This window comes from Clupea harengus, chromosome 7, assembly GCF_900700415.2.
Source record: "Clupea harengus chromosome 7, Ch_v2.0.2, whole genome shotgun sequence".
Classification (NCBI taxonomy): Eukaryota; Metazoa; Chordata; class Actinopteri; order Clupeiformes; family Clupeidae; genus Clupea; species Clupea harengus.
Genome location: NC_045158.1, coordinates 24,209,058 through 24,235,167, shown reverse-complemented (window position 1 = coordinate 24,235,167; position 26,110 = coordinate 24,209,058). Strand labels below are relative to the sequence as shown.

General features: G+C 49.2%; 1 protein-coding gene across 3 annotated transcripts in view; it reads right to left on the bottom strand.

Annotated features, from left to right (window-relative positions):
- ralgps1 (Ral GEF with PH domain and SH3 binding motif 1) overlaps positions 1-26,110 on the bottom strand; it is a 150,379-nt gene that overhangs the window by 18,246 nt on the left and 106,023 nt on the right. For all 3 annotated transcript variants that reach the window (XM_031570904.1, XM_031570906.1, XM_031570905.1), the window contains 3 exons: positions 9,028-9,165; positions 8,450-8,543; positions 598-665 (listed from right to left, as the gene is read on the bottom strand). In XM_031570904.1, coding sequence (XP_031426764.1) covers positions 598-665; positions 8,450-8,543; positions 9,028-9,165 — 300 coding nt within the window. The remainder of the gene's footprint in view (positions 1-597; positions 666-8,449; positions 8,544-9,027; positions 9,166-26,110) is intronic.

Below are 26,110 nucleotides of genomic sequence, written 5' to 3'. Positions count from 1 at the left end.
AGTGAGTGAGTGAGTGAGTGAGTGACTGAGTGAGTGAGTGAGTGAATGAGTGAGTGAGTGAATGACCGAATGAGGGAGTGGATCACTGAATGAGTGAGTGAGTGAGTGAGTGACTGACTGACTGAGTGAGTGAGTGAGTGACCGAATGAGGGAGTGGGTCACTGAATGACTGAGTGAGTGAGTGAGTGAGTGAATGACCGAATGAGGGAGTGGGTCACCGAATGACTGAGTGAGGTCCCTGTGTCAGTACAGGTTTCTACACTAATCCACTCTGCCCCAGGGCCGTTCAGCTCAAGTGCTTCTCACTTGGTTTATTTATACCAGATTGAACACAGATGCTCAAGTCTTCAACTAAAGATGTCTTCCAGACCCTGAAGGTCCAGACAGCATGATCCCGCACATGCAGGTGGGAATGTTTACATCAGCAGTCCTGCTGTAGGCCTCAGTGCTGGGATGCTGTATGGACAACAGGGGCTATAGGCTTCAATGCTGGGATACTGTATGGACAACAGGGGCTATAGGCTTCAGTGCTGGGATACTGTATGGACAACAGAAACATGGGGTCACGGGGAAAACAGGAGAAGAACAATCTCTCACCTCCAAGGTCTTCTTTGGACGACACCAGGCGTGGAGAACTGTTCCCAGGCTCGATTCTCAGAGATAGCCTAAGACAGAACCGGATAGAACACACGGAGAGAACACGGAGTCAGAGAGACAACATCGGCCTTCAGTGAGACATTACCATTATTTACGATTTGAATTAGGAGCACCACATCACATCGGCCTTCAGTGAGACATTAGGAACAACACTGCAGTTTACCATTATTTACAATATGAATCAGGAGCATCACTGGAGTTTTATTCCGTTTATTACTTTTATGATGTTTTCATACGCATGGATACCCCTCACACTGTAAGATAGCATTACTACTGTATGCTCCTGTTGGTATGAGCTCTACACTCAGAAGCATCGGAGCGTCACACCTGATGGAGAAATCACTCATTGGTACGTCACAGGAAACAGATAGTACAGGTTGCCTATGCTGCACCATGAGGGGAAAAGCTGACCTATTAGTTTCCATATCTGTACCATCATTTTCCGGCAGTCTAATGTAAGGATATCTCCTCATGTCCCGGGGAGAACAACTGGAACGGAGAGAGGGAGCGAGGGAGAGAGGGAGAGAAAAAGATTTCTTCTGCAGTCCAGATCTCGTCCGTGCAGTGTGTCTAGAGGCCGATCAAATAACGCTCAAAAGCAGAATCGGCATCTGATCTTATTAACATGTGCTCCGCTCCGCGGCGAACACAGTGGCCCAGCGATGGCCCCCACCTCCAATCCCTCATTACAGTTTCAACACAATCACCTCAACACACAGCACTGCCTTCTGGGAGGCACCAGGACAGCTGCTCACACTTCATTAACACGTCCGTCTGTCTGTCTGTCTGTCTGTCTGTCTGCTGTCTCTGAGAAGCAGAGAGAAAGAGACACGTCTGTTTGCTCATCTGGAGAGAGAGAGAGAGATAGAGACACGTCTGTCTGCTCATCTGGAGAAAGAGAGAGAGATAGAGACACGTCTGTCTGCTCATCTGGAGAGAGAGAGAGAGAGAGACATCTGTCTGCTCATCTGGAGAGAGATATACGTCTGTCTGCTCATCTGGAGAGAGAGACACGTCTGTCTGCTCATCTGGAGAGAGAGAGAGAGAGACACGTCTGTCTGCTCATCTGGAGAGAGAGACACGTCTGTCTGCTCATCTGGAGAGAGAGAGAGAGAGACATCTGTCTGCTCATCTGGAGAGAGATATACGTCTGTCTGCTCATCTGGAGAGAGAGACACGTCTGTCTGCTCATCTGAGAGACAGAGACAGAGACATCTGTCTGCTCATCTGGAGAGAGAGACACGTCTGTCTGCTCATCTGAGAGACAGAGACAGAGAGAGAGAGAGACATCTGTCTGCTCATCTGAGAGAGAGAGAGGTACAGACAGAAAATGAGCGCATTCCCCTGATTTGAGCAGAAGAGAGAGAGAGGCTGACAGTCAATACTGGCTCTAGACTTCTCACATGAGGAGCTGTTAGCTGTCAGTCTTTAAAGATGACTGAGCGACTCTATGCGGAGGCAGACCCTATGAGACCGAGGGGACCTGGTCCTGATCTGAAGTGAATCAGGCCTTACCTGCACGACTGATGACTCACGCTACAGGTCCGAGTCCCCTGTGGGGAGCCTGTGGTCCCCTGGGCTCCAGTGTGACTGAGGGGGGATCAGAGTGCTGACTTGGCAGTTTCACTGAGAGCTGACTTGGCAGTTTTACTGAGAGCCGGGGAATGACTGCTGAGGCCAGGGGCTCCCAGCATGCACTCTGAGACAGCCCAGATGCTGACCTCATCCCCCTGAAGCTAACCGCATAAGAGCCGCATAAGAGCCATGTGTCCGGTAAGGCTTCCTCTGGACAGCCCTGCTTCCTACCACTGGATGGAGGGGGGGGGGGGGAGTAATGGGGAGGAGAGGAGGAAGAGAAAAAGATCGAAGGGGGGAAGAGGAGTGGGAGAGTAGAGAGAGAGGAAGGGGAGGGAGAGAGAGAGAGAGAGAGAGAGAGAGAGAGAGGAAGGGGAGAGAGTAATGGGGAGAGAGAGGAGAGGAGGGAAGGAGAGAGGAGGCAGAGAGGAGTGAGAGGGAGGGATGAGAGAGTAATTTGGAGCAGACGAGAGAGAGTAGAGAGAGAGGAAGGGGAGGGAGAGAGAGAGGAGACTTTGGGAAAAAGAGATCATGTTGAACTGAAATCCTGTCCTCCTATGTTCCAGTGAGGTCATACCTCCCTGCTGGAGGTGAACCACTAGGAAGGAGCCTGAGCAATGGAGATGGAATGAGCGGTGGGGAAGGAGAGATCAGGAGAGATGGGGAAGGGGAGATCAGGAGGGGAGATCAGGAGAGATGGGGAAGGGGAGATCATGGGGGAGATCAGGAGAGATGGGGAAGGGGAGATCATAGAGGACATCAGGAGAGACGGGGAAGGGGAAATCAGGAGAGATGTGGAAAGGGAGATCAGGAGAGATGGGGAAAGGGAGATCAGGAGAGATGGGGAAGGGGAGATCAGGAGGGGAGATCAGGAGAGATGAGGAAGGGGAGATGGGGAAGGGGAGATCAGGAGAGATGGGGAAGGGGAGATCAGGAGAGATGGGGAAGGGGAGATCAGGAGAGATGGGGAAAGGGAGATCAGGAGAGATGGGGATGGGGAGATCATGGGGGAGATCAGGAGAGATGGGGAAGGGGAGATCAGGAGGGGAGATCAGGAGAGATGAGGAAGGGGAGATCATGGGGGAGATCAGGAGAGATGGGAAGGGGAGATCAGGAGAGATGGGGAAGGGGAAATCAGGAGAGATGTGGAAAGGGAGATCAGGAGAGATGGGGAAAGGGAGATCAGGAGAGATGGGGATGGGGAGATCATGGGGGAGATCAGGAGAGATGGGGAAGGGGAGATCAGGAGGGGAGATCAGGAGAGATGAGGAAGGGGAGATCATGGGGGAGATCAGGAGAGATGGGGAAGGGGAGATCAGGAGAGATGGGGATGGGGAGATCATGGGGGAGATCAGGAGAGATGGGGAAGGGGAGATCAGGAGGGGAGATCAGGAGAGATGAGGAAGGGGAGATGGGGAAGGGGAGATCAGGAGAGATGGGGAAGGGGAGATCAGGAGAGATGGGGAAGGGGAGATCATGAGGGGAGATCAGGAGAGATGGGGAAGGGGAAATCAGGAGAGATGGGGAAGGGGAAATCAGGAGGGGAGATCATGGGCGAGTTGAGGAGAGATGGGGAAGGGGAGATCATGGGGGAGATCAAGAGAGATGGGGAAGGGGAGATCATAGGGGACATCAGGAGAGACGGGGAAGGGGAAATCAGGAGAGATGTGGAAAGGGAGATCAGGAGAGATGGGGAAAGGGAGATCAGGAGAGATGGGGATGGGGAGATCATGGGGGAGATCAGGAGAGATGGGGAAGGGGAGATCAGGAGAGATGGGGAAAGGGAGATCAGGAGAGATGGGGATATCATGGGGGAGATCAGGAGAGATGGGGAAAGGGAGATCAGGAGAGATGGGGATGGGGAGATCAGGAGGGGTTTCATGAGAGATGGGGTGGGGAAGGAAGGTCAGGAGTGATGATTACTCACCACCTGTTTTCTATAGCAATAGCAAAGTATCTATCTATCAGATTTAACAACTTCTAGATTGAGGCACTATTAAACAACGGTTAAAAATCCACTGGGAGGAAATGTACAGAAAGAATCTAACCCTGGTGTGCTACAGTATATTACTAGAGTAATAAATACAAGAGTCTGTTATTGTACCCACTAGTGTACTCAAGACAGCTGAGCGGCGCAGACAGGAAGAGGCCTCTAACCAGACAATGACATCACTACTCCAGGCTCATTCTAGAAAAGACCGCAGAGCAGAGGAGAGCTGAGCAGAGCAGAGGAGAGGAGAGGAGAGGAGAGCAGAGGAGAGCAGAGGAGAGGAGAGCTGAGCAGAGCAGAGGAGAGGAGGAGAGGAGAGGAGAGGAGAGGAGAGGAGAGGAGAGCGGAGAGGAGAGGAGAGGAGAGGAGAGGAGAGGAGAGGAGAGGAGAGGAGAGGAGAGGAGAGGAGAGGAGAGGAGAGGAGAGGAGAGGAGAGGAGAGCAGAGCAGAGGAGAGGAGAGGAGAGGAGAGGAGAGGAGAGGAGAGGAGAGGAGAGGAGAGGAGAGGAGAGCAGAGCAGAGGAGAGGAGAGCTGAGCAGAGCAGAGAAGAGCAGAGGAGAGGAGAGGAGAGGAGAGGAGAGGAGAGGAGAGCAGAGCAGAGCAGAGGAGAGGAGAGGAGAGCAGAGCAGAGCAGAGCTGAGCAGAGCGGGTCCCCTGAGCACTGGAGTCCCCGACCCCGCTGCTTAACTGATTGGTCGAGTGTAAACACACAAGCCGCTGGCCTTCATTAATCACTGACACACTCGTCTGGTCCGGGGCCTGGCTGCAGTCAGTGGGAGGAGAATGAAGGGCTCATTTATTTGGGTGAAGCGGACATTTTAAAGGTGTTTCTGTATAAACAGCTAGTCTGTCCGCTCTCTGGGCCGAGCGGAGGATCCTGAAGTCTGCCCAGGATACACTTCTCTCTGGACAGCTGAGGATCCTGAAGCCTGCGTAGGCTACACTACTCTCTGGGCCGCTGAGGATCCTGAAGCCTGCGTAGGCTACACTACTCTCTGGACCCCTGAGGATCCTGAAGCCTGCGTAGGCTACACTACTCTCTGGGCCGCTGAGGATCCTGAAGCCTGCGTAGGCTACACTACTCTCTGGACCCCTGAGGATCCTGAAGCCTGCGTAGGCTACACTACTCTCTGGGCCGCTGAGGATCCTGAAGCCTGCGTAGACTACACTTCTCTCTGGACAGCTGAGGATCCCGAAGCCTGCGTAGGCTACACTAGTGTTTGAACAGCCGAGGATCCTGAAGCCTGCGTAGGATACATTAGTGTTTGGACTGAGCTCAGAGAGATGACAGGTCAAATAAATCTCAGAAGGGAAAAACAAATCTTTCCTTCCTGGGAGGAAAAACCCTAAGACCCACAGATAAATACACAGAATCACCTGAGATTACAGTGGGGATCAGTACATCAACACGTGACACCAGCCTTTGGCTGCTTGTCTTTCTCTTGTTGTTTTTTCCCCACCAGAGGGAGAAACAGAATTAATGAATGGGACAAATCCCTTCCAAGCCTCCTTTTCTCTTTTCTCCTCTGTCCTTTATTCGGCCCTTAATGTGTCACATCCATAGCCCTCACATAAACAAAGCTTTCGCAGCCAAGAACATGAAGTTGATGTATTACAAACACACCCGCTCACCACGCTATTGAGTTTTACAAACACAAAAAAAAGTGACGAAAGCTAGAAGCTGGATTCCTGTCTTCCAAAGCAAGATTCAGGCCAACTAAACCATTTTTCAGTCTTAATTGTTCACTGACAGATGTGAAGTCATTTTTATACACACACACACACACTCACACACACACGTGAGCTCGATGGGCCACGGAGGAGCTGAACAAACACACACACACACACACACACACACACACACGCACACACGCACCGGAACACAGCCCAGAAGGTGGCGCTGCAGCAGAGATCCGGTGGAAACGGCGTCTCCAGGGCGCTAACAAGCGCAGGATGCAGCCGTAGGGCCACAGTCATCCCGCTTGAATCAGACTCATTTGCAGCCATAAGGCACTAGACCGCTGCCATCCATATTGGCCTCATTAATGCACACCACCTGCTTCTGATCGGAGGTGCCCACACACCAGACCACACACACACACTCACACACACACATTCACACACACACTCACACACACACAACCTACTGTTGAAGAACTCCATAATAGGTGATGTGTGAGCATATGTCCTGGGGGGTGGGGGGGGGATGTTAATGTACCAGTGAGGTCATAAGAGGAGGAGGGGGAGTTGGGTAAATTAGGGGGTGGGAGAGAGCAACCGCAGAACAACGGAGAAAGTGGGGGGGCAGTTAATTAACCCCCTGACACATCTCCACTTGGATTCGCTGACTAAACTGAAACACACAGACAATGATTATAACGTATGATTATAACTGATTATAACTTATGATTATAACTGATTATAACTTATGATTATCACAAATCTCAGTGGTAGCAGTGGCCAGCTGCGGGCGGCGCGTCAGGACTCCGGTGTTCAGTACGGTTCTATGTTGAAATGGACAGTTTCTATGTTGACAGTGGAGGTTCTACATGCATCAGAATCAGAATCAGGTTTTATTGGCCAAGTGAGTTTGCACAAACAAGGAATTTGACTTGGCAGAGTGACTCTCAATGTGCTTACACAAAATATACATTACAACACAATACAAGACAAACAGTGCAACAGTGCAACAGTGCAACGGTCTAAGAAGTTTAAAAATATGTACAAGGCGGAATGGCTATATACAGTAGCTGTGAATGTTACACAACAATAGTGCAAAGAAGTAGTGGAGAGTGCAAGAAGTGCAGGGATAAATATATAAATATATATGCTACAGTGGGTTAGCTGTTCAATAGTGAGACGGCGAGGGGGAAATAGTGAGACGGCGAGGGGTTTAAGTGGTTTGCTTGGAACTTAGGAGAAAACAAGGAAGCTTAGTTTTCCAAAATGGAGAACCGCGTCCAGGTACCACGTTTTGAACACTACACACCCCTTTCATACCTTACAAAAGTGAGTTTCCCAGCCAGAGACCCGAGTCCACTTGAACACAACATTTGAGTGACAGTGGCACACACCTGTGTGGTAATGAAGTGTCTCAGGCCCAGTGCTGGAGTCTGGTGGAGTTTTATGGCTTCTCCCAGGTGTGTGTGTGTGTGTGTGTGTGTGTGTGTGTGTATATGTGTGTGTGTGTGTATGTGTGTGTGTGTGTATATGTGTGTGTGTGTGTATGTGTGTGTGTGTGTATGTGTGTGTGTATATGTGTGTGTGTGTGTGTGTGTGTGTATATATGTGTGTGTGTATATGTGTGTGTGTGTGTGTGTGTGTGTGTGTGTGTGCTACAGGTGTGAGCAGCACCTCCAGTCCCCACACTGACGTTGTATATCCTGTAGGACCAGCCTGGCAGGCTTCTGTGCCCCTCGTGTGGTTCCGTCTGTTCTTGTCCGATCCGAAGCAGACATCTAGTCTGTCACGCTAGATTGACCGAACACCGCACGCAGACAGAGATGTCGATGGAACTGATTACGGTACCGCTTGTGAAAGCTGAAAAGCCTGAATCCTGGTCTAGAATGGAAACATATGGGTCAAAGAGCCAGAGCCCTTCCTCAGGATTCGACATTCAGCATCTGGATGGGCTAATAAGTGCCACTCTGGAAACAGCTGGCCAGGTCTAGGAGACGAGGAGCGAAGTGGAACTAACATGGCCGACCTGTGTTTTCCCACCTCAACTGAAGATATGATAACATTTAAAATGTGTTTCTGTTTGCCAAACTCTTCAAGGGCCATTGCATTTCTACCCTGTTTGTTTTGCCCAATGTTACCGTGCTGCAGGCAAAGGACTAGTCTGTCCTTTCTAATGGGTTTCCCCACCCTGTCTCTACAGACGGTTGGGGTTCTAATGGGTTTCCCCACCCTCTCTCTACAGACGGTTGGGGTTCTAATGGGTTCCCCCACCCTGTCTCTACAGACGGTTGGGGTTCTAATGGGTTTCCCCACCCTGTCTCTACAGACGGTTGGGGTTCTAATGGGTTTCCCCACCCTCTCTCTACAGACGGTTGGGGTTCTAATGGGTTCCCCCACCCTGTCTCTACAGACGGTTGGGGGTTCAGTGTCTTGCTTAAGGACACTTTGGCACCTGGTGAGGAGGAGTCGGGATCGAACTAGAATCCTTTCAATTGCTGTACGACTCCTCTTCCTCCTGAACCACTGTCGACCCATAGTCTCACTTACTTATAGTTGTCGTCCTCCACAAACTTCTGCAGCTCTTCAATGTAGTGCACTGACATCAGATACTTCTGCACGTGTAGGAGGATCAGCAGGTGATCTGTTGGCACAGGGACACAATGACCTCACAGAGACCAGGGAAGAAGACAAACTGCGTCCAAGGACGTCCGAACAGGAAGTGGGTCTCCATCACTCCAACTGTGCGAGTGACTGCGTGATTCGACTGGGCTGCTCTGACAGCAATAGGCCAAAGCACCTAACAACTCTCTATTGAAAACAGATGTGCGAGTTCAAAGTAATTATACCAATATAAATGGTCTCCCACGAACTTAACCAGCTCTACATTTATAATATAAACCATTTTAATTACTTAGAAATATAAATACTTTCATATATTGGGCACTTAAATACAACACTGCGCAAGTCTTAAGGTTTTCAGGTGATTGATAACTAATATTGCTGCTCACTGGCTCCCTCTAGTGGTGATGGGGTCCTGCTTATCTCAGGTGAAATAGCGGAGTAGCTGAACATGTGAGTTTTACAACTACAGAGTATGGTGTTGGGTATGCGAGTTGAAACATTACCATAGATACAGGAGACCTGGAGGTCAGAGATGACTCGCAGCAGGTTGTTCATCTGATTGGACCGCTGCTCCGTCTCCAGAATGCTGTCGGACGCTGGGTAGGCCGAGTCAATGTAGATCATGTCAAACAAGTAGATCCCTGCAAGCAGAAGGAGGAAGAGAAGGAGAGCAGTGAGGGCTGAGCGTACAGGGGTAGGGTTCAGGCGGACAGCCTTACTATGAGCAGTGTTCAATGGAGCTGATTGGCTGAGCCTACAGCCTTACTATGAGCAGTGTTCAGTGGAGCTGATTGGCTGAACCTACAGCCTTACTATGAGCAGTGTTCAGTGGAGCTGATTGGCTGAACCTACAGCCTTACTATGATCAGTGGAGCTGATTGGCTGAGCCTACAGCCTTACTATGAGCAGTGTTCAGTGGAGCTGATTGGCTGAACCTACAGCCTTACTAGGAGCAGTGTTCAGTGGAGCTGATTGGCTGAACCTACAGCCTTACTATGAGCAGTGTTCAGTGGAGCTGATTGGCTGAACCTACAGCCTTACTATGAGCAGTGTTCAGTGGAGCTGATTGGCTGAACCTACAGCCTTACTATGGGCAGTGTTCAGTGGAGCTGATTGGCTGAACCTACAGTCTTACCATGAGCAGTGTTCAGTTGAGCTGATTGGCTGAACCTACAGCCTTACTATGATCAGTGGAGCTGATTGGCTGAACCTACAGCCTTACCATGATCAGTGTTCAGTGGAGCTGATTGAAATGCGTTTACTAGGTACAGGTAAGATAAAATAACCACAACAACATCCAAATATGGTGTGGAGCCATCCTGAATACAAGACTCTGCCCAGAAGACACATTAAGTGTTTACCCCAAATGGACATACAGCCTATGATTAAACACAGAAACACAGAAAATGATCAATTGTTTGGCATTCTTTTTTCTAACATAAACACATTTTGTACATGGATATGACTCACATACACTAACATATACACACACACACACACACACACACACACACACACAAACAGATATAAAGTACAGTCCACTGCCTATAAAAATTCACATCAAAACAAGCACTGAGGCGAAAGGGTCCATAAAGGCTTTTGGCTGCAAATGTGCAGAAGAGGAAGAAGCAAAGACAGACTGTAAAGACAGACATCCACAGATGTGGCACTAAAATATATGTTTTTCGCCTCAGGGCCCGTGAGGTTTTATTATGTATGTAAGTAAAGAAAAACAATATTACAGCCCTCAATATTTACAACTTCACACGATTTCATCTGATCCGGTGTCAGACCAACAGCCGATTTGCCATATGTGCGGATTCTGGTAAAGCGAGGCAATTAAAGGCTTAGAGCAGCGGGGGGCCTGGTATGCAGCAACAGTTGGTCATTTTGTTCAACGGGGTACAAGAGCACATGGCCATCCCTCATTTCTATAGGTGGTTCAGTTCAGCCCCAATGCACACCCTACTGAGGTCCATGTGAGCAGGTAAATCACTGCAGATCACATGTGTGTCCATCTGTGCTGGTGTAGTGTGGTGTGAGCAGGTAAATCACAGCAGATCACATGGGGGCTGTTTAACGGGCCAAATATGTTCAAAATCAAACTGTGATGTCTGGCAGCGGGGCGCCTTTTTCCCCGGCTCTCCTGAGCAAATCCTCTAAACGTTACGAGTGCTTCACCTGAGGAGAGGCGGCTGTGAAACGCCAACCCATCACTAACCCTTAAACGTTAACCCATCACTAACCCTTCATGAGCACAGAGGAGCAGCACGTCTACCTCCACACACACACACACACACACACACACACACACACACACACACACACACACACACACACAGAGCTGATAGCTTTGTGGCACCTCAGAGCCTAATTGATTGGTGTGGGAGCACTCTCTCTCTTTCTTTCTCTCTCTCTCTCTCTCTCTCTTTCCCACCCCCCCCTTCAGTGTTTCCCACCCTGGGTAATTGAAAGGCCGGTGTAAGGGGTGTCAGAGGCTCCATCGGGGGGGGGGGGGGGGGGGCACCTGCTGCCTGAGGGGCTCTAGAGAAGTAGCCTCTCACAGGCTTCACTTACACTCTATTTCCTCTCCCCTGAAACAAAGCTGACCAATAATCAGGGACTACAGATTTAAAATCTCCTGCTCTCTATCACACACTCTCTCTCTCACACACACAAACAACACACACAGCTCAGAACCAAGTACAGATGTGCCTCCCCAGCCCAGCACTGATGCAGTGAAGGAGCTGCTCCCCTCTGCCTTCAGATAAACACAAGACAAGACGGTTCAGTTACTGAACTGTTTACTGTTTACAGACAGCCAGAGTGGGCCTGTCTTGGCCCATGTGTGAAAAGCTCTAGTAAAGACAGGCTGCTCAGGCCGTGTGGAAAACACAGAGTCTAAGGGGCTGTCCACACCACAGTGGGGGAAAACAGAAACATTCTGTTGCGTTGTGGTGTTTCTGGGACCTGAAAACGTCACCGACCACCATTTGGACAGGCGAATATGGAACCTTTTGAAAACGATGATGACATAGTACCAACTTCATCCATTCATGCTTCATTCCCCGTGAATCTTAAGTCTGATCTTCGCCCTCCAAAGCCTTCACCAGAAACGTCATGGTTATCAGCCAATTTGTTCTATTTCTACAAGGAGGACATAACCTATTGGAAACATCAACATTGGAAACGTCTTTTCTGTGTGTGTTTGTTTGTAATAAAGTAAGGATAAAGGCTACCAACCTTAAGCACAGGTTATGCAAGAAATGTGATTTTAGCAACAGCGTTTTCACCTGTTTTTACAAATCTGTGTGAGTTCTCACAAAGGTGCGAAACCTTTTGAAAACGCAAAGGAAAAAACGCCATTTTCAAAACAGTCTGTTGTCATGTGGACGGCTCCTAAATCATTGCCCAGCCGTTCTGTTCCATTCCACTGCAAAAAACCAGATGCTTTCCCTGGCCGATGCCTGTAATCACAGCCTTGCAAACAGAATGGTGTAGTTCAGCTGAGTGCTCAGGTGCTTAACTGTAAGTGTTTTTCTGACAGCTGGTTTCCAGTCCCGGCCCACAGTGGTGACGTTGAGCCGTTAGGCTGGTTAGCGGCGTTGAGGAGTGATTAGCGGGCCTGGGGGGGGGGGTCAGGTGGTTGCGGAGTGATTGGCAGGTCTGGGTGGGGTGTCAGGTGGTTGACTGACGTTGTCTCTGTAATTAAGTGCTCATTTACACCTCACAGGCCCTGCACTAAAGCCATCAAGGCTGCAGAAACAGGCCATGCACTAAAGCCATCAAGGCTGCAGAAACTGGCCCTGCAGGAGAAACCCAGCAGAACCAAACAGGCTGCTGTTTGGGGAGCATTAACTTTCAGCTGTGTGTGTGTGTGTGTGTGTGTGTGTGTGTGTGTGTGTGTGAGCATTAACTTTCACACACACACACACACACACACACACACACACACACACACACACACACACACACACACACACACACACACACACAAAACAAATAAAGACAGAATAATGCAGCTGGTACCAAGCAAGCAACATGGGACCTCAGCAATGGAGGTTGCATGTTTTTCTACTGTTTGCGTATCATAAAAACCTAGAAAAAAACACACCTGGCATGCTTATCTTCTATACAATCTCCTATAAACCTCTCTCACAAACTTCAATTACCTCTCTCCATATGAAATGCATACCAATTACAACCTCATAAATCTCACTTCTCCCTATGCGGTGTAGATCCCACTTCTCTTTATGTGTGTGTGTGCGTGTGTATGCGCTGTAGAAACAAACAATTTGCTATTGGCTATGGCTGAGGGCCACCAATAAATCTGAACTGGGAGCAATGCAATGCAAAGCCAACCAGGCATGCCGCTGCGTGGCCATACAGCCATCATATCTCATATATCATACACCCCCCCCCCCCCCACACACACACACACACACACACTCTCATCTTCATGCTGCAGGTGTCTGTTGGACCTAACACCACCCCATCCTCCATAGACTGAGACTGGTTTACTAAAGGTTTACTAGATCAGGCTTCTCTAGTCACACAGTCAGATATATGATCAGGCTGCTTTAGGTCACAGGGTCAGAGATAAGATCAGGCTGCTTTAGGTCACAGGGTCAGAGATATGATCAGGCTGCTTTAGTCAGTCAGAGATATGATCAGGCTGCACTGCTTGTGGGTTCTGAGTGTGTTTGCTGCTGGTCAGAGACATGACCAGTCTGCTCGAGTCTCATGTGCTGAGAGAGGTCGCCATAGGAGATATGACCTCTGTGACTGTTACCCCTAATGACCTTCAGTGACCTGCAGTGACCTTTGTAGGGTTAACCTAAAGCGCTGAGCACTAAAGGGTTAAAGTCAGTCAAGCACTGCTGAAGTCTACAGGCTTTTGTTATTTGCCTTCTCTGGACAGGAACACACACACACAGCACATTTATTAGACTAAACTCTCTCTAAACATTAATTCATCCATATGAGGATAATATCCCTTTCATATTAAATACATCTATGCCCACAGAAACTGTTAAAAGCCTCTTAAAAACAGACCTGATCGTGAACAGATGCTGAATTAGCGGCCGCACACAGGCCAGCGTGGAAAGCACACAATCCTAACAGGCCAGGCAGAAGTGCTGAGTCCCTTTCTAGATATGTGAGGGACTGTGAAGGGGATGTGGAGAGACAGGTGGGCAATAAGTGTCCCCATTCATTCATTAGGGATTGTATAGTTATTGGGTGAGACTTACTACCCAATGGAAGGTAAGAGAAAAGGCCAATCAATACATAAGGCTCACATTGTGAGAGCTCGGTGCTCTGTAGAGCCACTTTCTGAGAGGGAAAACCCTTAAAAACACAGGGAGTCCTAAGAGACACAGCAGAAAAACAACCAGCAGCGCTTGTCTTGGCACCGCGCACAAAATAATTACAAATAATGACATATTTGCCCCGAAGTTGAGGTCTATTTTGAGACGCAGGGGTTTACGATGTTCTGGGATATACGGAATGAGAGCGGAGCTTCCTGGAAGCGAGCGGGCCGGTGGCGGCCGGCCAGACGCAGAGCGGTCCCAGACGTGCTGCTGAGGGGGCCAGCGCCACGCGACTAACGCCTGGAAACAGGCTAAGGACAGAACCATGATCGACACCAAAACCGGACGGCTTGTTTACATTTGTCTGAGCGATGCGTCATACGGTAAAAAAAAACAGGGCGCTCAAAAGATCAGAACTCATAAAGACTTCCTGTCATGGCTACACAAGCTTAAAACAGAAAGAACAAGGCAGGGCTTTTCTACACCTAGACACTGGGTACATACTGTGTGAGAATAAGTACTGAACAAGCCTGACTGGGTCCCTACTGTGTAAGAATAAGTACTGAACAAGTCTGACTGGGTCCCTACTGTGTAAGAATAAGTACTGAACAAGTCTGACTAGGTCCTTACTGTGTAAGAATAAGTACTGAACAAGCCTGAATGGGTCCCTACTCTGTAAGAATAAGTACTGAACAAGCCTGAATGGGTCCCTACTCTGTAAGAATAAGTACTGAACAAGCCTGACTGGGTCCCTACTCTGTAAGAATAAGTACTGAACAAGCCTGAATGGGTCCCTACTCTGTAAGAATAAGTACTGAACAAGCCTGAATGGGTCCCTACTCTGTAAGAATAAGTACTGAACAAGCCTGAATGGGTCCCTACTGTGTGAGAATAAGTACTGAACCAGCCTGACTGCAAGAGAGCCACTCAGGCGCTGCCCTTCACTGCCCTTCACTCTCTAAAACCAGTGACCATCCAGTCCACAGGCATTTACACACGTCATGGTTTATGCAGACTTATCCTTATCCTGAAATATAATATGTTCATATATTTAGCCTGCCACCATTGGGGCTTTTATAGCAATACAGCCTGACCCATTGCCACGCCCCATTAACGATTTCAAGGGTTTCTGGCCAAAGTTGAAGCTAATTCAGGAACACCCCCCTGTATGTCAAGTAAAGACAGGCCAATGAATGTATTGGTGTTCTATGTCTTAGATCTCATCTTGATTGCCAGAGAGCTTGGGAGAGATCTGGTGATATTTTAATGGCGCGATTCCTGTGCTCAATCCAAATGAGCGTAACTGAAATGTGTGCTGCAGCAGTTTGGCTCTCTTAAATAGACTTCATCTGGCCGCTAAGCTAGACTCTCAAACACTGTAATGTGTGGGCCAAATTTGGTTGTTGAGTATCGGTTAACACACGGGGCACAACTGACCTGCACATGGAAGTGATCACGAATACATGGATGAGTGTTCCTCGCGACGAGGAGACGGCGGCCCTGAGGGAAGGGCTTTTGCACATGAGCCTGCACTACTCAAACATATGCCTGCACTACCACACACATGAGGCCTGCACTACTACACACACATGAGCCTGCACTACACACACACACATGAGGCCTGCACTACACACACACACATGAGGCCTGCACTACACACACACACATGAGGCCTGCACTACACACACACACATGAGGCCTGCACTACACACACACACATGAGGCCTGCACTACTACACACACACATGAGCCTGCACTACACACTACACACACACACATGAGGCCTGCACTACACACACACACATGAGGCCTGCACTACTACACACATGAGCCTGCACTACACACACACACATGAGGCCTGCACTACTACACACACATGAGGCCTGCACTACTACACACACACACGAGGCCTGCACTACACACACACACATGAGGCCTGCACTACACACACACATGAGGCCTGCACTACACACACACATGAGCCTGCACTACTACACACACATGAGCCTGCACTACTACACACACATGAGCCTGCACTACTACACACACATGAGCCTGCACTACTACACACACATGAGGCCTGCACTACACACACACACATGAGGCCTGCACTACTACACACACATGAGCCTGCACTACTACACACACATGAGCCTGCACTACTACACACACATGAGCCTGCACTACTACACACACATGAGCCTCGTGCCCGGGGCTTGGCTCGTCGGGTTTACAGAGCTGAGCTCATGGCCCAGCTAGAGAATGACACCCGTTTACAAACCTCCAGTGAAATTAGAACCTGCAATCAAAGTTGTTTTTTTGGGAGTCAGATCCAACTCGGCAAGTGAACACTGGTCATCGCCAACGGCAACAGAGAGCCCCTGACTACACACCAGATTTCAGGCAAAATCTGAGCCGGTGGTGTCGGCGGCTACATTCTTTGCCGTGTGCGGCAGAGGTCTCCGGCGGGGGCAGGCATGTGGAGTATTCGAGGCGCGTGGGGAAACCGAATCGCTGAGCGCTGTAGAGATGTGAGCCGATCGTCCTTCGGAGGTCAGGGTGCATCGGGGACAGGTGCCAGGGTTGCGCCTCTATAAAAACTAGAGTGGTTGGGATCGGAGCGACAGTAATAGCTGTTCCCTCTCCGCTAAGATTAGCGGATTTGTAATGAGGACGTTATTTCAGGATGTTATTTCTGTGTCCACATGCTATGTCCAAATACACACACACACACACACACACACACACACACACAATTCAGCTGGAGCACTGGTCAGATGTCTCCAGACCGAAAACACCAACAGTCCCGTCTATGTATAGAGCTTCAAATGCTGACACTGGTACTTCTATGCCGGAGGCTTACTTGTGAAACTGCACAATATGCGTATGCATATCGTCATATGTGTTTAGGGCAGACCCTGAACTCTCATTAACACTCCTGAAAAATGCAGTGAACGCGTGGCCCTGGTCCCTGTTGTGTGTGTCGTGGGCCTGTCAGAGCCCATGTGCGTATCCAAAGACACCTCCTTTGCACGTAGCGAGTGAACAGTATATAATTAGAGCAGGTTAGAACACCTGGGCTCAGCTGGAGGTAATCATGAGCAGCTGCCGTCAAACAGCTCTAACAAGGCGGCACTTAGGACCCTGAGAACTCCACAGTGTTAAACCTCAGAGAACTCCACAGTGTTAAGCCTGAGGAAACTCCACAGTGTTAAACCTCAGACAACTCCACAGTGTTAAACCTCAGCACGTAGGGCCCTGATAACTCCACAGTGTTAAACCTCAGACAACTCCACAGTGATAAACCTCAGCACGTAGAGCCCTGACAACTCCACAGTGTTAAACCTCAGCACGTAGAGCCCTGACAACTCCACAGTGTTAAACCTCAGCACGTAGGGCCCTGACAACTCCACAGTGTTAAACCTCAGAGAACTCCACAGTGTTAAACCTCAGAGAACTCCACAGTGTTAAACCTCACCACGTACGATCCTGAAAACTCCACAGTGTTAAACCTCAGCACGTACGATCCTGAGAACTCCACAGTGTTAAACCTCACCACGTACGATCCTGAGAACTCCACAGTGTTAAACCTCAGAGAACTCCACAGTGTTAAGCCTCAGGAAACTCCACAGTGTTAAACCTCAGCACGTAGGGCCCTGAAAACTCCACAGTGTTAAACCTCAGCACGTACGATCCTGAGAACTCCACAGTGTTAAACCTCACCACGTACGATCCTGAGAACTCCACAGTGTTAAACCTCAGCACCAGGCGGCCCTCTGGCTCAGCCCCTACTGTTCCACTTGTCCACGGACTCCTGATTCAGGGCCTGTGAAATATTTCAAAGCAACATCATAAATTCGGAGTCGCAGCTGCAGCCAAGTTAAAGGATGGAAACTTGTGTGCCCGTTGCCCTAGACGAGCTCTAGGAACATTTATTCCAGGCTGCTTTTATTACACTTGCCATTCTGAGACACCAGTGTCTCGCTTGTTGGCGTGGCATTTCCTAATGCGTGTGTGTGCGTGTATGTGTGTGTGTGTGTGTGTGTGTGTATACGTGTGTGTGTGTGTGTGTGTGTGTGTGTGTGTGTGTGTGTGTGTGTGGGAGCATGCATGTGTTTGTAGTTGTCGATGAATGGGTCTACATGAGAACTCTTCACTCTTCAGGCTGTAGTCTGTCTACAGTGGCTTTCATAGGAGCTGGGCTCCACACACACACACACACACACACACTCATCTAGAGCGCAGTGGACAGGCACTGAGCTCCACACACACATCTGGAGCGCGAGGCTAACTCTGGGCTGGTCCTGTAAGGGGAGGCAAGAGAACATTCCAGAGCTGTGACCTCACACACACACACACACACACACACACACACACACACACACACACCCCACCACTGGAGCCGGAGGGAGCATGGAGCAGCGCTACACCGCCTGCATCTGCAGAGATGGCTTTTCCATCGGGAGTTTCCAAGCCCCAGGGACACCTGGGGTATCTCACATGTGTGTGTGTGTGTGTGTGTGCGTGTACATTTCTGTGTGTGTTGGGCTGTGCCACCCAGTCTGAACTAGCTGTAGGGTCATGCCTCAATGAGCTAGGCATTTTCCCATGGCTCTGTCACACAAAGGCATGCACATGCATGCACACACACTCATTTAGAGTGCTGGGCTACACACACACACACACACACACACACACACACACACACACACACACACACACACACACACACCTCCCTTAGGTGAATCATTTTGGCAGTGTTGCAAAATGGCTCTTAGAGGTTGTGTTTCTCGAAAGTGTGTGGATGTCTGGCTTCCGCACAGTGCTGTCGTTCAGTCCGCACTGCCCGTTATGCAATTTACTGGATGCAGTCTCCTGTAGGGATGGGGGTGTGTGTGTGCGTGTGTGTGTGTGTGTGTGTGTGTGTGTGTGTGTGTGTGTGTGTGTGTGGTGCAGAGGCAGTGTCTGCCCTTAGTTGGACAGGCAGTCCTGTGGTGATGTTAAACAAGAAGCTGTAGTGTGCACACAGAACGCTCACAGCAGCTGCTCAGACACATTGAGGACAGAGGATGCACACTTTACATATATACACACACACACGCACACACGCACTTTACATATATACACACACACATACACACTTTACATATATACACACACATACACACTTTACATATATACAAACACATACACACTTTACATATATACACACACATACACACTTTACATATATACACACACACACACACACACACACACACACACACACACACACACATATATGTATATGAACATAACACACTTCAAATATGAACATAACACACTCTGTATGTGCACATATCGGGCAGCTCGTCCGCTTCAGCAGCAATGCTTAATAAAAAAATACACAAAACTTAAAAAACGACATGCATGGATTGAAGCTGCATGTCTGTGACATTTAATGATTGGTTACGTTGCTGAGTACTGCATAGACAAACCGACAAAGTAGGCTGTACAAACAATGGCTCCCACTGGCCAAATTTAAAATGATGAAAAAGCATGAAATCTGATCAAATAGTGATGTATGGCTAGATAGATTTCAATAGGTGTAATCTTTTTTGTTATTGGTCAACTGACCTTTTGTCCCCAGTTTTGAAGCTGCGTTTTGCCGTTTTTGAATCAATTGTGTTCGTCCTTGCGCGTTCATGTAAAGATGATTGACAGTAGGTGCGACAAATCACAGTGTTTGATCACCATCACGCCCCTATGGATTCTATGGCCTCTATGTAAGCGCTACAGCTATGCTAGGTAATTCCGCGCATTCAAACAACGTGAGATTTCACCAGAAGTACTCATCAACATTCCCCAGAAGTAACCATTTAAGGGCTTGCCTTTCAAAGGAAAGCCCCGGACCCCCTACCTTTCTCAGGTTCACAGTTTTATGCTTCATGCTTGTTTTAACCACCAGCCGCCACTGGTGGACAGTGTACACTGTACTATCCACACACACACACACACACACACACACACACACACACACACACACACACACACACACACACACACACACACACAAGCACATGAACACTATATCTTGCACTGTCCTCACTTGCAGCACAAGAACACTTTCTTCGTGGACATCAACACTTTACCAATCTATGCACAATGTACCATAGGGTCAGATCCATTCCTGTATCTGTAAACACCCCACTCCCTGTGAACATGTTCCCCCTATGTGTATGTGATTTATGTATGTATGTCTGTGAGTAAGTGTATACGCTACTATGGATGACCTAAATTTCCTCGGGATTAATAAAGTATCCATCTTTCTATCTATCTATCTATCTACACAGTTTAGCATTTCGCTAGTGAAGTTAGCGAATCCTCCTGAGGGCACACCACGGCAACATTAACATGACAGACACGCCATGCTGAAATAGTGTTCTGCATCACACTCGGTTTCACACACCAGCCGCCACTGGTTGCTAGGACACATTCATGATGAAGGTGCTTTAAGGGTAGAGGTCTTGGAAAAAGCGCTGACACACACACACACACACACTCACACTCACACACACACACTTTCACACACACAAGCTGACACACTGGTAGACACACATTAGACAGCCAGACCAGACCAGACCAGACCAGACTAGACACACACACACACACACACGAAGAAGCCAAACCCTTCCATGGAAGCAATGACTTGACAACATTATGTAACTCAATCTCGCCTTCATGTGGCTAAGTGAGTCTGCAGGGAATGAAGCTGAATGAACACAACTGGATGAATCGTCTTCCCAATAATTACCACAAATGTTTTGTCTACGTCTTCTTCCTATATGTCAGCAGAGCACTGTTCCACAACACCAGACGCCAAAAGGCCACATATCCAGCCGAGAATTAATCATCAGGTTGACTTTCTTGACAGATAATTATCTGAACAATAAGGTGTTCAGTCGCCTTCAGTATCACTTGAAAGCAGAGACTCTTACACCATGGAAGGTAAACATCAAGATTTAACAAGAAGGATTTTGAAAATGTCAAGACAATTATTGTAAACATGCAAATCACTCACACACTGAAGACCTGTGTAGCCATCAGCAAACCACAGAACCACAGAATGTGAGGGGGAAGGACACAAACACACACACACACACACACACACACACACACACACACACACACTTCTGTCCTGGGAGGAACAATCCTGCCTTTCTGCATGTGAGCTTTAACACTTTTTTTTTTTTTAGTGTAAGCATCTTTATATATATTTATAATATCAGCAGGCTCTCTGAACATCCTGCGCTGGAAACTTGGCCTTGGCGTTAGCAGTAGCTGGCGCTCTTTGCCCAGACCTGCGGAGACTCAGTCAGCCCATTCCGATGTTCACGTTAACAAGCCCAGTATTGTTTCACCTGCCAGTGTCTCAAACTGCCAGCTTGGATGAATGAGAAGCTAATGAAATGTTTCATTAGACGTGGAGCGAGATGCACGGATTGCTCACGCATTCACCAGCGCGGTGAGAATCATGGAGCTTTCAGCACTCCCTGATCTCACCTCTTCACAGGGCTCTGCTAACAACGTCTGACTTTTATATCACAATCAATCACAAACGCAGAAAAAGTAAAAAGAAAAAGAGAAAAAGAGCACTGTGCCCTGGATAAGTATTTGCCATTACTTAACGCTTATGGGCTAGTTTGAGACAGGAGCAGTGCTCACCACTGGTAGCCTCAAGTGGTAGCAGTTAAAAACATTCCTACTGTAAGCCTCTCAACATTAGCAGTAGCAGCTAAAAAATCCCTATTGTTAGCCTCTCAACATTAGCGGTAGCAGCTAAAACATCCCTATTGTTAGCCTCTCAACATTAGCGGTAGCAGTTTCCCCAGTGATAGCCTTGCAGTATTAGCACCTAAAGCATCTGTTAACCGAGAAGTGCGCTCACACCATTCTGCACTGAGCTCCTCGGAGGAGCGTCAGGAAGGTGCCAGCCCTGTAAGGCAGCCATGTGGGACTGGAGCAGTTTAAGTTGTAGAGCAGACCAGGCGTGAAGTGATACACGGACAGATTAACTCTGGGAAGTTACAATGTGATGTGAAACACAGCCTGTGACCGAAGACCCAGGACAGGATGCTAATATGACTGCAGAGGGAGGTGACGGCTCGCTTGTAGAGAATGAGGGATTGGGAGACACATCCAGGGTGGAATTAAATGGAGAGTGCAAAGAGGAAACGGGGCTTCAGTGTTGGGGTGTGTGTGTGTGTGTGTGTGTGTGTGTGTGTGTGTGTGTGTGAAGGAAGAGGGGTCTGGGCTGCTTTGTGTGTGTGTGTGTGTGTGTGTGTGTGTGTGTGTGTGTGTGTGTGTGTGTGTGTGAGAGAAGAGGGGACTGGGCTGCTGTGTGAGTGTGTGTGTGTGTCTGTGTGTGTGTGTGTGTGTGTGTGTGTGTGTGAGAAGAGGGAACTAAGCTGCTGCTGTGTGTGTGTGTGTGTGTGTGTGGAAGTGTGGAAGTGTAACATGGGGACCAGGCTGGTCTATGGGTATAAAGAACTGACTTTTATCTGTGAAGGTTAGATGTGAATGTGAGGAGGCTACTGTTCTGTTACACACACACACACACACACACACAAATAGGCTGTGAGATGCTGCCAGGCGATGAGCTCACCAGACCACAGAGGGAGGGGGTGGGGGCTAGTTTCCACTCTGAGCCTCTGTTCCCCATCCTGCCTGTGTGAAGTGGTCCATCAGGGCGGGTGTGTGTGTGTGTGTGTGTGTGTGTGTGTCTGTGTGAAGTGGTCCATCGGGGCGGGTGGCCCGGGCCCCGCTCAGAATCTCCACACTGGACTGGAGCGCTTGGTCACAGCTCCACTGACCCAGCATCTCCCCCCCTCACACACACAGACACACACACACACAGTCTTCCCTTCACATGCCTGCACACACACAGCGTTTCTTCCCTTCACATGCACACATACACATGCACACACACACACACACATACAGCCTGTCTCCCCATCATATACACACACACACACACACACACACACACACACACACACACACACAGCCTGTCTCCCCATCATACACACACACACACACACAGCCTGTTTCCCCATCTCACACACACACACACACACACACACACACACACACACATACACACACACACACACACACACACACACACACAGCCTGTCTCCCCATCACATACACACACACACAGCCTGTCTCCCCATCACATACGCACACACACACACACACACACACACACACACACACACACACACACAGCCTACACACATACACCATTTATCTATCCTAGGCTCTGAGCTGCCATCTTTATTAAGATCCAGGGGACTCATCTGAGGCCGGCCGCCAGCACCTAGGTCAACAGGAGGAGGAGGAGACGGACGGAGGGGAGGAGGAGGAAGAGGAGGAGGAGATGGAGGGAGAGGAGGAGAAGGTGTTACTGAACAAGTGTTCATCCATGACTTTCACCTCCAGTGTTCAGTGAACTCTCAGGGCAGTCACTGGTTCGCTCACTTCCACTCTGTTTCCATCCAGCTTCCTTTAAACACCTCCCAGACCCTCTTCACAGGTAGTCACCCAGTGCACAGCCATCCTCTTTACTGCTCTCCTCTGGCCTCACGAGAGGAACGAGCGACGAGACGGACAGGAGACTGAGAGGAGACTGAGACTGAGACTGAGAGGAGACTGAGACTAAGACTGAGACTGAGACTGAGACTGAGAGGAGACTGAGACTGAGAGGAGACTGAGACTGAGACTGAGAGGAGACTGAGACTGAGACTGAGACTGAGACTGAGACTGAGAGGAGACTGAGAGGAGACTGAGACTGAGACTGAGAGGAGACTGAGACTGAGACTGAGACTGAGACTGAGACTGAGACTGAGACTGAGACTGAGAGGAGACTGAGACTGAGACTGAGACTGAGAGGAGACTGAGACTGAGAGGAGACTGAGACTGAGACTGAGACTGAGACTGAGGAGACTGAGACTGAGAGGAGACTGAGAGGAGACTGAGACTGAGACTGAGACTGAGAGGAGACTGAGACTGAGACTGAGACTGAGAGGAGACTGAGACTGAGACTGAGACTGAGACTGAGACTGAGAGGAGACTGAAACTGAGACTGAGACTGAGACTGAGACTGAGAGGAGACTGAGAGGAGACTGAGACTGAGACTGAGAGGAGACTGAGACTGAGACTGAGACTGAGACTGAGACTGAGACTAAGACTGAGAGGAGACTGAGACTGAGACTGAGAGGAGACTGAGACTGAGACTGAGACTGAGACTAAGACTGAGAGGAGACTGAGACTGAGACTGAGACTGAGACTGAGACTGAGACTGAGGGACTGAGCTGAGACTGAGAACTGAGAGGAGACTGAGAGGACTGAGACTGAGATGGAGGACTGAGACTGAGACTGAGAGAGACTGAGACTGAGACTGAGAGGAGACTGAGACTGAGACTGAGAGGAGACTGAGACTGAGACTGAGACTGAGAGGAGACTGACAGGAGACTGAGAGGAGACTGACAGGAGACTGAGACTGAGACTGAGACTGAGACTGAGACTGAGAGGAGACTGAGAGGAGACTGAGACTGAGACTGAGACTGAGAGGAGACTGAGACTGAGACTGAGACTGAGACTGAGAGGAGACTGAGAGGAGACTGAGACTGAGACTGAGACTGAGAGGAGACTGAGTCTGAGACTGAGACTGAGAGGAGACTGAGACTGAGACTGAGAGGAGAGACTGAGACTGAGACTGAGAGGAGACTGAGACTGAGACTGAGACTGAGAGGAGAGGAGACTGAGACTGAGACTGAGACTGAGAGGAGACTGAGACTGAGACTGAGACTGAGAGGAGACTGAGACTGAGACTGAGACTGAGACTGAGACTGAGAGGAGACTGAGACTGAGACTGAGAGGAGACTGAGACTGAGAGGAGACTGAGACTGAGACTGAGAGGAGACTGAGACTGAGACTGAGACTGAGACTGAAACTGAGACTGAGACTGAGAGGAGACTGAGTCTGAGACTGAGACTGAGAGGAGACTGAGACTGAGACTGAGAGGAGAGACTGAGACTGAGACTGAGAGGAGACTGAGACTGAGACTGAGACTGAGACTGAGACTGAGACTGAGAGGAGACTGAGACTGAGAGGAGACTGAGACTGAGACTGAGACTGAGACTGAGAGGAGACTGAGACTGAGACTGAGACTGAGACTGAGACTGAGACTGAGAGGAGACTGAGACTGAGACTGAGACTGAGAGGAGACTGAGTCTGAGACTGAGACTGAGAGGAGACTGAGACTGAGACTGAGACTGAGACTGAAAGGAGACTGAGACTGAGACTGAGACTGAGAGGAGACTGAGACTGAGAGAGAGGACTGAGACTGAGATGAGACTGAGAGGAGACTGAGACTGAGACTGAGACTGAGAGGAGACTGAGACTGAGACTGAGACTGAGAGGAGACTGAGACTGAGACTGAGAGGAGACTGAGACTGAGACTGAGAGGAGACTGAGACTGAGACTGAGACTGAGACTGAGACTGAGACTGAGAGGAGACTGAGACTGAGAGGAGACTGAGACTGAGACTGAGAGGAGACTGAGACTGAGACTGAGACTGAGACTGAGACTGAGAGGAGAGACTGAGACTGAGACTGAGAGGAGACTGAGACTGAGACTGAGACTGAGACTGAGAGGAGACTGAGAGGAGAGACTGAGAGGAGAGACTGAGACTGAGACTGAGAGGAGACTGAGACTGAGACTGAGACTGAGACTGAGACTGAGAGGAGAGGAGACTGAGACTGAGACTGAGACTGAGACTGAGACTGAGAGGAGACTGAGACTGAGACTGAGACTGAGACTGAGAGGACTGAGACTGAGACTGAAGACTGAGACTGAGCTGAGACTGAGACTGAGACTGAGACTGAGAACTGAGACTGAGACGAGACTGAGACTGAGACTGAGACTGAGAGGAGACTGAGATGAGAGGAGACTGAGACTGAGAGGAGACTGAGACTGAGACTGAGACTGAGAGGAGACTGAGACTGAGACTGAGACTGAGACTGAGACTGAGACTGAGAGGAGACTGAGACTGACAGGAGACTGAGACTGAGACTGAGACTGAGACTGAGAGGAGACTGAGACTGACAGGAGACTGAGACTGAGACTGAGACTGAGAGGAGACTGAAACTGAGACTGAGACTGAGACTGAGACTGAGACTGAGACTGAGACTGAGAGGAGACTGAGACTGAGACTGAGAGGAGACTGAGA